General features: G+C 43.1%; 1 protein-coding gene across 1 annotated transcript; it reads left to right on the top strand.

Annotated features, from left to right (window-relative positions):
• Positions 1–4,498: 4,498 nt before the first annotated feature.
• Positions 4,499–12,373, top strand: RPL10A (ribosomal protein L10a). Its single transcript, XM_015412702.1, has 6 exons — positions 4,499–4,547; positions 7,027–7,101; positions 7,270–7,350; positions 7,835–7,983; positions 11,089–11,261; positions 12,173–12,373. Exons 1-6 carry the CDS (start codon positions 4,543–4,545, stop codon positions 12,341–12,343), a joined length of 654 nt encoding a protein of 217 aa, XP_015268188.1. The 5' UTR covers positions 4,499–4,542; the 3' UTR covers positions 12,344–12,373.
• Positions 12,374–12,769: the final 396 nt, after the last annotated feature.

The raw sequence follows: 12,769 nt of genomic DNA, 5'->3' as shown, positions 1-12,769 counted from the left end.
AACCAAACATTGTATGTTTCTAAACGCACTTTACCATAGCTATATCACCATCAATATGTTAATGTTTAAATAATTTTATCCTGTATTTTATATTGATATTGATATTATTGGTTTTTTATTGTTTCCTTATGTAAGCCGCCCTGAGCCTGCCTTGGTGGGGAGGGCGGGGTAAAAGTCTAAGTAATAAATACAATAAATAAATAAAAGGGAGACTGCAACCTAAAAATCAGAAGGAGATTGAGACTGGCAAGGGTAGCCATGAAGGAGCTAGAAAAAATCCGTAAGGATGTGTTGCTGGTGACCCAGATCAAGTTAATTCATGCCATAGTATTCCCCATTACTGTGTATGGGTGTGAAAATTGGACAATGAAAATAGCTGACAGGAAGAAAGTAGCTTCCTTTAAAATGTGGTGTTGGAGCAGAATTTTACAAATACCATGGACCACAAGAAAGACAAATAAGTGGATTCTAGATCAAATCAAGCCTGAATTCTTCCTAGAAGCTAAAATGACGAAACTGAGGCTATTGTACTTTGGGCACATTATGAGAAGACAGAAGTCACTGGAAAAGACAATGATGCTAGAAAAAGTTGAAGGCAGCAGGAAAAGAGGACCCATCGTTTTCAAGCTGATATTTACATTAACTTTTAATACTATATTATTATTGCTTTTGTAAATATTGGAAGCAATTCATATCCTCACAACAATCTTTTAAGGTACTTAGGTTGAGTGACTGGACCAATGTTATCCAGCAAGCAGTGGGGATTTGAACCTGTGTCTCTCCCAGATCTTAGGCAGCAGGGCTCATTTCCTGCCGGAGCGCACCAGAGCAATGCTCTGGCAGTAAGGAGCCCAGGGGGTGGGCACATGCAGAAAGCCCCGCCCCCTGCTCCCAGCAGCCCCCCCGCCTTTCCTGGCCCGCTGGCCGACCCAGTGGAGCGCTGCTGCTAGCTGGCACTTGAGCTGCTCTGCCACTGCCTGGGCCATGGCACCCAGCCTGCCCAGGCTCTGCCCATCCTCATGCCGGCCCTGGCATGGCACCTCTGCAAGTTGGGTCCCGGCAACTCCCACGAGGCCTGTGAGGAGCTCCGCCTCGACCTCCTGTGCCTCCTCCTGCACCTCTGCCCCGCCACCACCTTTCCCACCTACCTGCCTGAAGCCATGCGCATCCTCCACGTTGTCCTCCTCGACCCACGAGCAGCCAGTAAAGCGCATCGCTGCAGGAGGTCTAAAGGGGGGGGGAGGGACAACCTTGTGTATCAAGCATGTATCCCTTTCCCTTTCAGAGTCTCTTCCCGCTGTATAGCAACAAAGCCAGAGCCCACGTGCACCTATACAGGAGGCGGGATTTTTGCAGGAATGTGGGAAAAGCCGAGAGCGCAACAATGACTCCGCCTCCTCCTTCTCTGTCCCCTCCGATAGGTCAGCCTTGGGCCAAGCACAAGTGCTGAGAGGCGCCCTGAGCTGCCGGCCGGCATGTCCACCCCTTTTCGTTGGGTTGCGGAGAGGAATGAACTTTCGGGTCATTAATTTCCAGGCCTTTCCCCGGCTCCAACTCTCTGTTTGGGTGCCTTGCATCACAGGGCGCGGAGCACAGCTGGGGACTTCTCTCTGTGGCTGTTCGGGCTCTTGCCAGTGCCTACAGAGGAACAGAAAGGGAAAGAAAGGAGGGGAAAGTGGGGGTGCTGGATGTGACCAGCCGGAAGCTTCTCATGCCGGCCGTGGTGCAGTGCCTCCTGTGAGGCCTGCAAGGAGCTCATCCTCGGCCTCCTGCACCTCCTTGGCTGCCTCCTGCGCCTTTCCCCCACTGGGCCAGGCGTGTTGGTCTCCCTCCAGGGACTGATGGGTGGGCCTCCTTTCCCAGGGAGCAGGCAGGTCTACTTCTGTGGTGGTGGTGGTCCCCCTCCCTCCCCCCTTAGGGACGGCCCCAGAGGGTTGGGCCCGGCTCTCCCCCTGCCTGCCTTCCTCCGCTACTCCTCCTCCTCTTCCTCCCCTGTATAGGGCTGGCCCAAGGGCGGCTACCTGGACATTGTGAAGGAGAATGCGCTGTTCGAGCACTACTACACGGAGCTTCTCCTTGACCCCTTGGCTGCCTCAGAGGTAACTGAACTAAAGCTATATACGGTATGTGGCCAGTTCCTCCTGATGCAGAGTGGCCATTCACAATTATTCTCAGGGGTATTTAGCATGTTTCCCAGCCACTGGGAATCTGGTGCCTGTTTCTTACAGAGCTAGCTGCATTTGTTTAAAATGTAAACTGTATGATGAAAATGCTCCCCCTTTAAAAAAGTGAACAAATTGTCTAAATAAAATGGTTCTCAACTCTTCTTGCTTAAAAGATATATTTTGCTATAATTTATTTGTATGAATTTATATTGTAAAGGCTGCTCAATGTACCCTTCTTTGCAGGCACCTTTTGTGAGATGTGCAAAGTCCTGAAAAATAGGTTCTTTTTGACCATCTCTCTGCACAACTCAATTCTCTCTCTCTGCCATCTGCATGAACAAGATTGGGGTGGGGGACATGCAGATCAGAGGCCTTTTAAAATTTCCTTTTGCCCTGTGTGCAGCTCAGAGAGAACACTAGCATTTCTGTTCGGGATTATACCTTGTCTGATCTTAATGTGTGTGAAGGTGCAATAGAAGACATGCTCCTCAAGACTGCTATAAACATTACCCTTTTAATTAATATCTCTTCCAGGCATGTAGTTGCCAAAATAATCTTTTGTTTTCCTGATTTATTGCAGAAAAAGCATACTAACTTGATCTGTATTTTCATGCTTGTTGTAGGGTAGCTTCCCTGCAAGAGCAAAGGAAACCTAAAGGGTCTTTACTCAAAGTGTAAACTGATTGGTTTAGCATAGGAAAAGGAGTACGACAAGGATGTATATTGTCACCTTGCTTATTTAATATATATGCAGAGTACATCATGCGAAATGCTGGCCTGGATGAATCACAAGCGGGAATTAAGATTGCTGGGGAAAAGATCAACAGCCTCAGATATGCAGACGATACCACTCTGATGGCAGAAAGTGAAGAGGACCTAAAGAGCCTCTTGCTCAGGGTAAAAGAGGAGAGCGCAAAAGTGGGCTTGAAGTTCAACATCAAAAAAACTAAGATCATGGCATCCGGCCCCATCACTCCTTGGCAAATAGAAGGGGAAGTCATGGAAGTAGTGACAAACTTCACGTTCCTGGGATCCCAGATCACCGCAGACTGTGACAGCAGCCATGAAATTAAAGGATGCCTGCTCCCTGGAAGGAAAGCGATGGCGAACCTAAACAGCATGATAAAAAGTAGAGACGTCACCCTGCCAACAAAAGTCCGCATGGTCAAAGCAATGGTATTCCCAGTAGTCATGTATGGCTGCGAGAGTTGGACTATAAGGAAGGTGGAGCACCGAAGAATAGATTCTTTTGAACTATGGTGCTGGAGAAGACTCTTGAGTGTCCCTTGGACTGCAAGAAGATCAAATCAGTCAATCCTAAAAGAAATTAACCCTGACTGTTCCCTGGAAGGCCAGATAATGAAACTGAAGCTCAAATACTTTGGCCACCAAATGAGAAGGGAGTACCCACTGGAGAAGAGCCTGATGCTGGGAAAGATTGAAGGTCAAAGAAGAGGATGGTTAGACAGTTTCATTGATGAGGTTTCAAAGGATGAGATGGTTAGACAGTTTCATTGATGCAATTAACATGAAATTGAACAAACTTCAGAGGAAGGCGGAAGACCGGAAAGCCTGGCGTGATCTGGTCCATGGGGTTGGGAAGAGTCCGACACAAAGCTGGCTCACCAGCTCAGAGTTGAGAAATACCTGGAGATTTTTGGGGTGGAGCCTGAGCGGTGGATGTTGCCTTCTGACACACTTCTGGTGATGTAAAGGGGTGTGGCACATGCAAATAAGTTATGCTAATGACCTCTTTTTCTAAGAATGACCCCTGCTAGGCAGGCACTTTTAACCACGGCATCAGGTTGGTCAGCATATATTTTTTTAAAGTATCCTGCTTTCCCTTGGTTGAAATGTGCAATTTTAGGGTTTTTAATAAATTGTTTTCAGCACTAGCTAAACAACACGTCCACTAACAACAGAGTTTTGGAGATATAGTGATATGTTTTTATCCAGATAGTAAGTTGATGGCGTATGATTAGAGGGTGTCCGAGATAAGGGCACATAACTTTTGGAAACGGTAGGTTTCTCAGTGTGAATATTAAGCATTGAAGAAAGCACATTTATTTTCAAGAGCACGCTCACTTGAGATCTCGAAAGTTAAGACAATGTTGTTGAACAGAGATGTCATTTTACAATTTAAGTAATTTTTAGCACTCGGTTTTACTTGAAACCGCTCTCCTGCTATTTAAATCGCACACAATCTCGACCCTGATTGTTTTTAACCGTATTGACGTCTCGTTTTCTTTCACCACCCAACTGTTCCTCCTCTAAGACAACCCCCCGCATACGTCACATGTCTCGCGAGTTTAGGAACTTCCTTTTTCGCGTGACCGGAACTGAACTCTCTTTTTCCGGCGGCTGAAGAAAAGCCATCATGAGGTATGGGCTCTTTGGCGGCTGGGGAGTATTAGCATTTGTCTTTTGCGTGTTCTTCCTTACGAAATTAATTTCTTTACGTGGTCACGGGGGAGGGGCGGTATGGATAGCGCCTCGTTGAAAGCCAGTCTAAAATAGAGACTTTCTTAGGTCTGGCTTCTCACCAGCGTGGCCTCCTTTACGTGCTGTTCTGTCCCGGTAGGAAAAGCCGCTTCTGGAGTGCTTGGCTGGCTGTTCAAGCGCTTTGCAGTCCGTTTTTTTTAATACCCGTTGGTTTGTTTTTTAAGTTTCATGTAGCAAGCTGGACTGGCAACCCAGGTAGCTTTTTAAGTGTGTGAAACGAAGCCCAATAGTTTCTATAATGTGTTTTGACTTTACAGAGAAAACATTGTGCTTATGGGGTTTATTGTTCCCTCCTCAAAAAGCCCTAAGTACTGTTACCGAGGTCGGCTTCTAATACTTCAGCCTGGAACATCATTTAAAAGTAATCTCTGACACTGATGACACTATTGATGGTCTCTTGTCTTCTAAGGAACCACTTCTTTTAGTGTTAGAAATTTGATCAAGAAAGCCCCCCCCCACATTTGCAGTCCTAAACTGCTTTATCTGCCCCCCCCCCGCAGCAGTCAAAGGTACAGATTGATGACAGTTCCTCAAATTCACCTGCCAATCTACACAGAAAGCAGACAAAGGACCAAGATAATGGACAAAACCACTTTTTCTCTCTCCACCCCTTTAAACATCCAATCTGATGCAAAGTTCTTGAGAATATATGCACAGTATTTTGTGTTGTTTGTTTGTTCTTAATAAAAGATATTAACATGGCTTTTGGAATACTAAATGTTTACTGAAAAGGTATTTCTGGTTCTATGGGGGTTTTGTCAGACAAGAATGAGTTCCTTGACATCTGAAATAGGATGAGATCCCAGAGACTGTCATAGATGTATGAAGCTGTTAACAAAGCTGCTGGTTTAATGTAACATGGTCTTTATTATTGCAAAAAGAAGTATACAAAACTGTTCTCCCTGTTTCTGAAATGTCCACAAGCGGACTCTATACATGTAAATTCTTAACTAGACCCTTTCATTTCCCTCCTTTGACTCTTGCCCTGCTTTTCCTCATGTGTAGCTCTGAAAATACGGGTTACCTTTTCTCTTAAACACTTCTGTATTGGAAGAAATGCTTCCTTAAGTAGCCTGTTCACATTGTCTGAGAACCATCTACATATGCTGAGCTTAAAACTAGCAGCACTGTGATGCTAAGAACAATGGCTGGGGAAGGAGGGCTGCAAAGAAGTCTGTCTTGTGAATATTTCTACATTATACTTTATGAAGCAAGTACATGCTGACTGTTCCTTAAAAAGAAACTTGTAGCAAATATTTCAGCTTTTAAATATAAGGCAAGAGAAAAGAAGTGTGTTGAAGTCAACATGCCAAAGTGATATCAATCTGCAATGTCTCTCTCTGTGGTTTTTGTATATTTCCTGTACTGGTATAACCAAAAAGTTGAATATGCTGTCAACAGTAGGGAAGGCACAATAACTCAGTGATACACTCATGATTTTGTGTGCAGAAGATCTTAGAGTCAATCTGTGATATTTCCAGTTAAAGGATCTTGGTACTGTGAGTTGAGAGAGTGCTCTGTCTGAGGTTCTGGAGAATAGTTTCCAGTCAGAGCAGACATTACTAAGCTAGATAAATCAGTAGTCTGACACTGTATAAAGCAGCTTTCTGTATGAAATTTAATACATTTTTAATCCCACTCCTCCTCCAAGAAGCTCAGGGCAGCATATATTGTTCTCTCTTCTGCCATTTTGTCTTCACAACAGCCCTTTAAATTGAGTTAGTCTGAGAGACAGTGATTGACCCAAGGACACCAGCGAGCTTCATGGCAGAGTGATGATTTGAATTTGTGCTCTCAGATCCTAGTCTGACACCATAACCACTACATATTAGATTCCATTGGCTTTTAACAAGATTATTATAGACCAGAACTAGAGCAAGTTATTTACGCCCCTGTCACATATTACATCTTGCTGCATCCAGTGCTCCCTCTAATCTGTGAAGTCGTGTGAGCAAAAATTCTACTTTGTGACCTACTGGCGTTAAAAGTTGTGAGCGAGCGATTTGGCTGCTGCATAAATTAGTTTGCTTTGGAGCCATCCTTCCTGAGCTAAGACAAGAATGTGTGAGCTGGAGGCTAAAGAACTGTGAGCTAGCTCACACTAACTCACCTTAGAGGGAACACTGGTTGTATCCCTGGGTAAGATCCTTGCTGTGAAGGATCTTTTCGGGGTGAAATGGGCTTTAGCTGTTGCCTACAATTTATAAGAAGTGTTTTTCACTAACTGGGATAAAAGTTCAAGGAAAGTGAACTTGTAGTTGTGGGGAAAATAATGTCAAATATTGGTCTTGATAAATATCCAGCAGCTGCATAGGGAAATCGCATGCTTGACTGATGTATGTGCTCTTCAAATCCACAGCAGCAAAGTTTCTCGTGACACTCTGTATGAAGCAGTACGAGAGGTCCTTCAGGGAAGTCAGGCAAAACCACGCAAGTATGAGTACTTTGATGTCTTTGTGTCTGTGAGGTTCTGTACAAATGAGAGTTTTTGTGCTTAGCGCCAAATGCCATATTTTTTTCCAGTTGCTAGTCCTGTGGTATTTGGTTTCTCAACTTTGAGTTTTGCTGCAAAATAAAATAAAACTTCTCTCTGTTTCATTAGGTTCTTGGAAACTGTGGAGCTGCAGATCAGTCTGAAAAACTATGATCCACAGAAGGACAAGCGTTTTTCTGGCACTGTCAGGTCTGGAGCTATTCTGATTCAGCTGAGTCTTCAGCCTTCATCTTTCTGCCAATTATATATCCTTGAACGTAATATGCCTATCAACGCAGTTTATAGACTGGGTGCTGAATATTCCGGATAGTTCAGGTTTCCCCATGTGATTCTGTGATTTGAAAGTAGGCATGAATAGATAGGGAGGTGTGGTAAATTGCTCTTGTGAATCCCACCAACCACATTAATAATCCAGAGGGTGACAGTGATTATTATTATAATTATATTTATATCCCCCCCTCCCTGCTTTTCGGCAGGTTCAGGGCGGCTAACAACATAGATATAGATATACAATAAAACATTTCATTAAAATTACAATATAAACTATAAATACATTACACATGATGAACACTGTGTTACTAGTAAGGGGTTTCAGTCATGGTTTGACTGGTTTGCATATTTGCATTGCCGCAGATGTTTAGTGCATGCTTGATTTTTACCTCCTTCTACTTAGGCTCAAGTCTGCTCCCCGGCCTAAATTCTCAATCTGTTTGCTGGGGGACCAGCAGCACTGTGATGAAGCCAAAGCAGTGGATATCCCTCACATGGACATAGAGGCTCTGAAGAAACTCAATAAGAACAAGAAACTAGTGAAGAAACTGGGTGAGCAAAGTTGGGAAAGGGCTACAGTGCCAATATATAAAAAAAAGATGCTAGGAGTGTGCTTGATAGTTAATTAACAGTGGTTAAGAGCACGGTCTCTAAATCTGGGAGACCCGGATTTGATTTCCCACTCCTCCACAAGCTGCTGCTGCTGTGACCTTGGGTCAGTCATAAAGTTCTTTCAGAGCTGTTCTCTCAGTGGCAGTTCTTGAGAGAGCTGTCTCAGCCCCACCTACCTCATACGGTGTCTGTTGTGGGGAGGGGAAGGGAAAGGGATTGTAAGCCGCTCTGAGACTTCTTCAATTAGTGAATGGTGGGGTATAAATCCAATCTCTTCTTCCAATTCCAAATTTATTTACTCAGAAGTATAGTTTTAAGACTTAGTAATTGCAGTCTTCATCTTACTACATTTGGTGTGCTTGCTTTTAATGACCATAGTTAAATGACCAAAGTTAAACAGATTCGGTAACTTTAATCTGTTCCTTTTTAGTATATTTTAAAAATTGTTGTCCACCTTTAAAACATAAACATGTGATAAGCTGTTATAAAAAAGTAAATATTCTTCCTTGTAGAAGAGACAAAGAGATTGGATTTATACCCCGCCCTTCACTACCCAAAGGACTCTCAGAGCGGCTTACAAACTGCTTTCCCTTCCCCTTCCCACAACAGACACCCTGTGAGGTAGGTGGGGCTGAGACAGCTCTGACAGAAACTGCTCTTTTTCAAGAACAGCTATTGGGGAGGTCTAGGTTTCTCTTTAAAAGTGCTCTTTATTTCTGTAAAACTAGGTATATTTGGCTGCCACCAGGAATTTAAGGATTTCCAAACCTTCTGTTTCTCTTATTGGTAGGGTAACACAGGCTCAAGGCTTTTCAGGAATCTATTGCGGTCCAGAGGAAGAATTAATATAAATTCTGGGATATTTTAAAATAAAATAGGATTTATTGAAAGGGGAACAAAATAAGAAGTTGGTAATTATTTAACTGGTTGGGAATAAGTTTTCTGTAAATGAACTTGTCCATTGTAGCACTTTAACACACATATACTGATCCTTCTCGGATCCCACATAGATTCTTTAGTCTCTCTCACTCTCTGACGCCACACAGCATTGTCAGGGGTCTCCTTGACTGATATTCAACTGAACAACATCCACTGCTTTTTCACCAACTATTATTCCAACTGTCATTCTCCAATCTCTCACTGACACACCCACACAGATCCACACAGGCTAATTCCTCCCACACTTTGCCATCCACCAATAATACTTTATATGTCCCTTTCCATCATTCTACTCTGCATTCTGCACTGCAACCAAACCTTTAAAGAGACACACACACTCTAACACAAGGAATCATCATAAGCTGTGCCAGAACTATGGCTTGCCCAATGTCATCCAGCAGGTGCGAGTGGAGGAGTGGGGAATCAAACACAGTTCTCCCAGATTAGAGTCTGTGCACTTAACCACTACACCAAACTGTAGCCACATATGAGCTGAAATATTAAAGACCAAATGGTAATGAAGTACCATGAGACATGACTTCTATATAAATTAAGATTATACTGCACTTTGGGGTCTACCACCTTCTCAAAGCATACTTTTTATTGTATGGAATGAATGTGCTTAGTTTACTTTGGAAGCGAACAGTGTGAAAATTTGGCATACAAGTGTCAGGTCTCCCAGTAAAGGCACTCTCCACAACACACTTAAGTAGTGATAGTTTTTTGAGATTTGCTTACTTTTGGAAACACACTCTTTGTCAGAACTGAGAAAACACGCGGAAAATCCCCAGTTATAGGTAAAACAACACCCCACATCTCATGCTTTCCCTCCCCCCTATATCATGGGAAGCAGTGAAGTGAAATGCAAAGAAACGAAACTCAGCTTGACAACAAGCCAGGATTGAGAGTCACAAGCCAGGATGTTGAGAGTCACATACTTTCTGGTTCACGTTGTGTGTGTATAATTTTGCAAACCTTTGTTCTCTCTTTTATATGTAGCTTGCAAGTTAAGGTTTTAATTTCGACTCCTTGTACATGTGCCAAGAAGCCAGGATTAATTGTGACTTTTGAGCCCATGCTGGTACTTTCATATAATATATATATTTTTTTAAATTAAATTTCTAGCCTGCCCTCCCCTGCATGGCAGGGCTCAGAGTGGGTTACAATTCAGTAATCACAATATTGCAATACAGTACAATATAATAAATTAGGATAAGCAATCAACAATATCAGTAATTGTACAATCATATATAAAATAATTCCATTTGTGCCACCAAATATAACTTGCTGAGGAGTATCCACATATGTGCATAACAAATGGTAGACCAGTATTGCAGGAGGTGGGCAGGTGAGCAAAACTCATAAAAGATGGAATATAAGATAGAATGCACTGGAGTGTGCTGGGGAAGCCAATACTAGTAGAGGTCTGGTGCCTCAACCATAGGCCTGACAGAACATCTCCATTTTATAGGCCCTGTGAAACTAATAAGTCCCGCAGGGCCTGGATCTCACCTGGGAGAGTGTTCCACCAAGCCAGTGCCAGAGCCAAAAAAGCTCTGGCTCTGGTCAAGGCTAAGCGGACCTCCTTTTGGCCGGGGATAACCAGCAAGTGTTGGTCTGTTGAGTGTAATGCTCCTTGAGGGACGTACCGAGAGAGACGGTCCTGAAGGTATGTTGGTCCCAGACCACATAGGGCTTTGAAGGTCAAAACCAAAACCTTGAATTTGATCCAGGACCCAACTGGGAGCCAGTGCAGCTGGCAGAGCACTGGTTGTATATGGGCTCTTAATGGTGTTCCTGTGAGAACATGCGCTGTTGCATTCTGGACCAGCTGTGATTTCCTGCTCAGTCTCAAGGGTCGCCCTGCATAGAGCACATGTTGCATGTTATCTTTCTGAATTTTCCATGTTTCATTCCTATATAGTGACTTTTTAAGCAAGTCTTAATATGCATCACATTGCAGTTGTGTAGTATCCCTGCTTTATACTACTTGTGTTGGCTTGTTGTGAGAAACAAAGGGAAAACTTATTTATGGAAAAAGTTAAGCTGTGCCATAGATTTGAGAATGTAGCAATATATAAAAACACTTTTGATTATTTTCTACAGCAAAGAAGTATGATGCTTTCCTGGCCTCAGAGTCCCTGATTAAGCAGATTCCTCGAATCCTAGGACCGGGTCTGAACAAAGCTGGCAAGTTTCCTTCTCTTCTCACTCATAATGAGAACATGGTGGCCAAAGTTGATGAGGTCAAGTCCACTATCAAGTTTCAAATGAAGAAGGTAAATAATTTTGATAAAGATTCTGATGATGGAACCTTTATGAAATATTTATATCATAAGAGCCATGACTGCAGGTGTTCCTTCAGAGAACTATCTGTGATCCATATCTAACTGTCTAGAATACTAGAAACCCAGGGACCCCCATTTTGATTTTTAAATTTTCATGAACCTCCAAGTCATGAACCCCTCTTCCTCAGGGGTGTTTGCCATGTGCTGGACAGCCCTTTTCAAAGTGCACGACATGGTAATGACATGTGCCCCATAGAGGGCTCTGTCCTCTCAAGTTCTCCGAAGATACAGTGAGAGCCACATCAGCTGCACTTTGAAAGCAAGTTTAGGTATATTGTACTAGCTACAAGGTTTTTTCTCAGAGGATAACTTATTCTGTATGGCCACAACTCAAAACTCATGTTCTAATCAATATCATCTCTTAATGGGAAAGGATGTTGCACCAGAGACTGCAAAATATTTCCTTTCCAATTCTGTCTCTTGAGTCCTTGCCCTCATTCCTAGAAAGTTTAGAAGGTTTTGTTTTCATGTTAGCCTGTCTGGAATTAGCTGCTTAGTCTTCCCCTGTTGATATAACAGATAACTTGGTATACTAGTATTTGTGATCAGTTTGGTGTAGTGGTTAAGTGCGCGAACTGGGTTTGATTCCCCACTTCTCCACTTGCACCTGCTGGATGACCTTTGGCAAGCCATAGTTCTGGCACAGCTGTTCTTGAAAAAGAGCAGTTTCTGTCAGAGCTCTCTCAGCTCCTCCTACCTCACAGGGTGTCTGTTGTGGGGAGGGGAAGGGAAAGGAGTTTGTAAGACGCTCTGAGACACCTTTGGGTAGTGAAGGGCGGGGTATAAATTCAATCTCTTCCTCATTTATAATGTTAAGCAAGTATGCCATTTTCTCTTTTCAGGTGCTATGCCTGGCTGTAGCTGTTGGTCATGCAAAAATGGCAGAAGATGAATTAGTGTACAACATTCACTTGGCTATCAATTTCCTTGTGTCATTGCTGAAGAAAAACTGGCAAAATGTACGTGCCTTGTATATCAAGAGCACCATGGGGAAGCCCCAGAGACTTTACTAATAATAAAATACTGATTACTTGGTTTACAGACTTAGTTTTGCTTGGTTCAGTCTGTACAGCTTTGTGCTTTATGTAGGGTTTCTCTGAATTAATCTTCTTTCAACCTGAGCCCCGCTGTATCTGTACAGTGCAAATTCTTAAACAGATGTCCTGCAATTCTGAAAATACATTCCAAAACTCATTTATTAGTTTTCTACCTCTCCTCTCCATCTGCTCAGGGCCCATCTTATAATTTTGCTCCAGTTGTCTTTCCACTAGTTTTCTATGCCCTAAGGCAGTGATGGCGAACCTTTTAGAGGCTGAGTGCCCAAGCTGCTACCCAAAACCCACTTATTTATCGCAAAGTGCCAACACGGCGATTTAACCTGAATACTGAGGTTTTACTTTAGAAAAAACAACTCATACATTAACTTAAGATGATCCAAA

The sequence above is a fragment of the Gekko japonicus genome, unplaced genomic scaffold (genome assembly GCF_001447785.1).
Source record: "Gekko japonicus isolate JY-2015 unplaced genomic scaffold, Gekko_japonicus_V1.1 scaffold647, whole genome shotgun sequence".
NCBI classification, from domain to species: domain Eukaryota; kingdom Metazoa; phylum Chordata; class Lepidosauria; order Squamata; family Gekkonidae; genus Gekko; species Gekko japonicus.
Note: the sequence above shows the minus strand (reverse complement) of the source record. Positions and strands in the feature narration are given on the sequence as shown.

What these genes read in the sequence shown, in the direction of transcription:
- RPL10A (XM_015412702.1), top strand. An exon ending in AGTCAGGCAAAACCACGCAA is followed by an intron (nt 7,102 to 7,269) that starts GTATGAGTACTT and finishes CTGTTTCATTAG; the next exon opens with GTTCTTGGAAACTGTGGAGC. An exon ending in GAAACTAGTGAAGAAACTGG is followed by an intron (nt 7,984 to 11,088) that starts GTGAGCAAAGTT and finishes TATTTTCTACAG; the next exon opens with CAAAGAAGTATGATGCTTTC.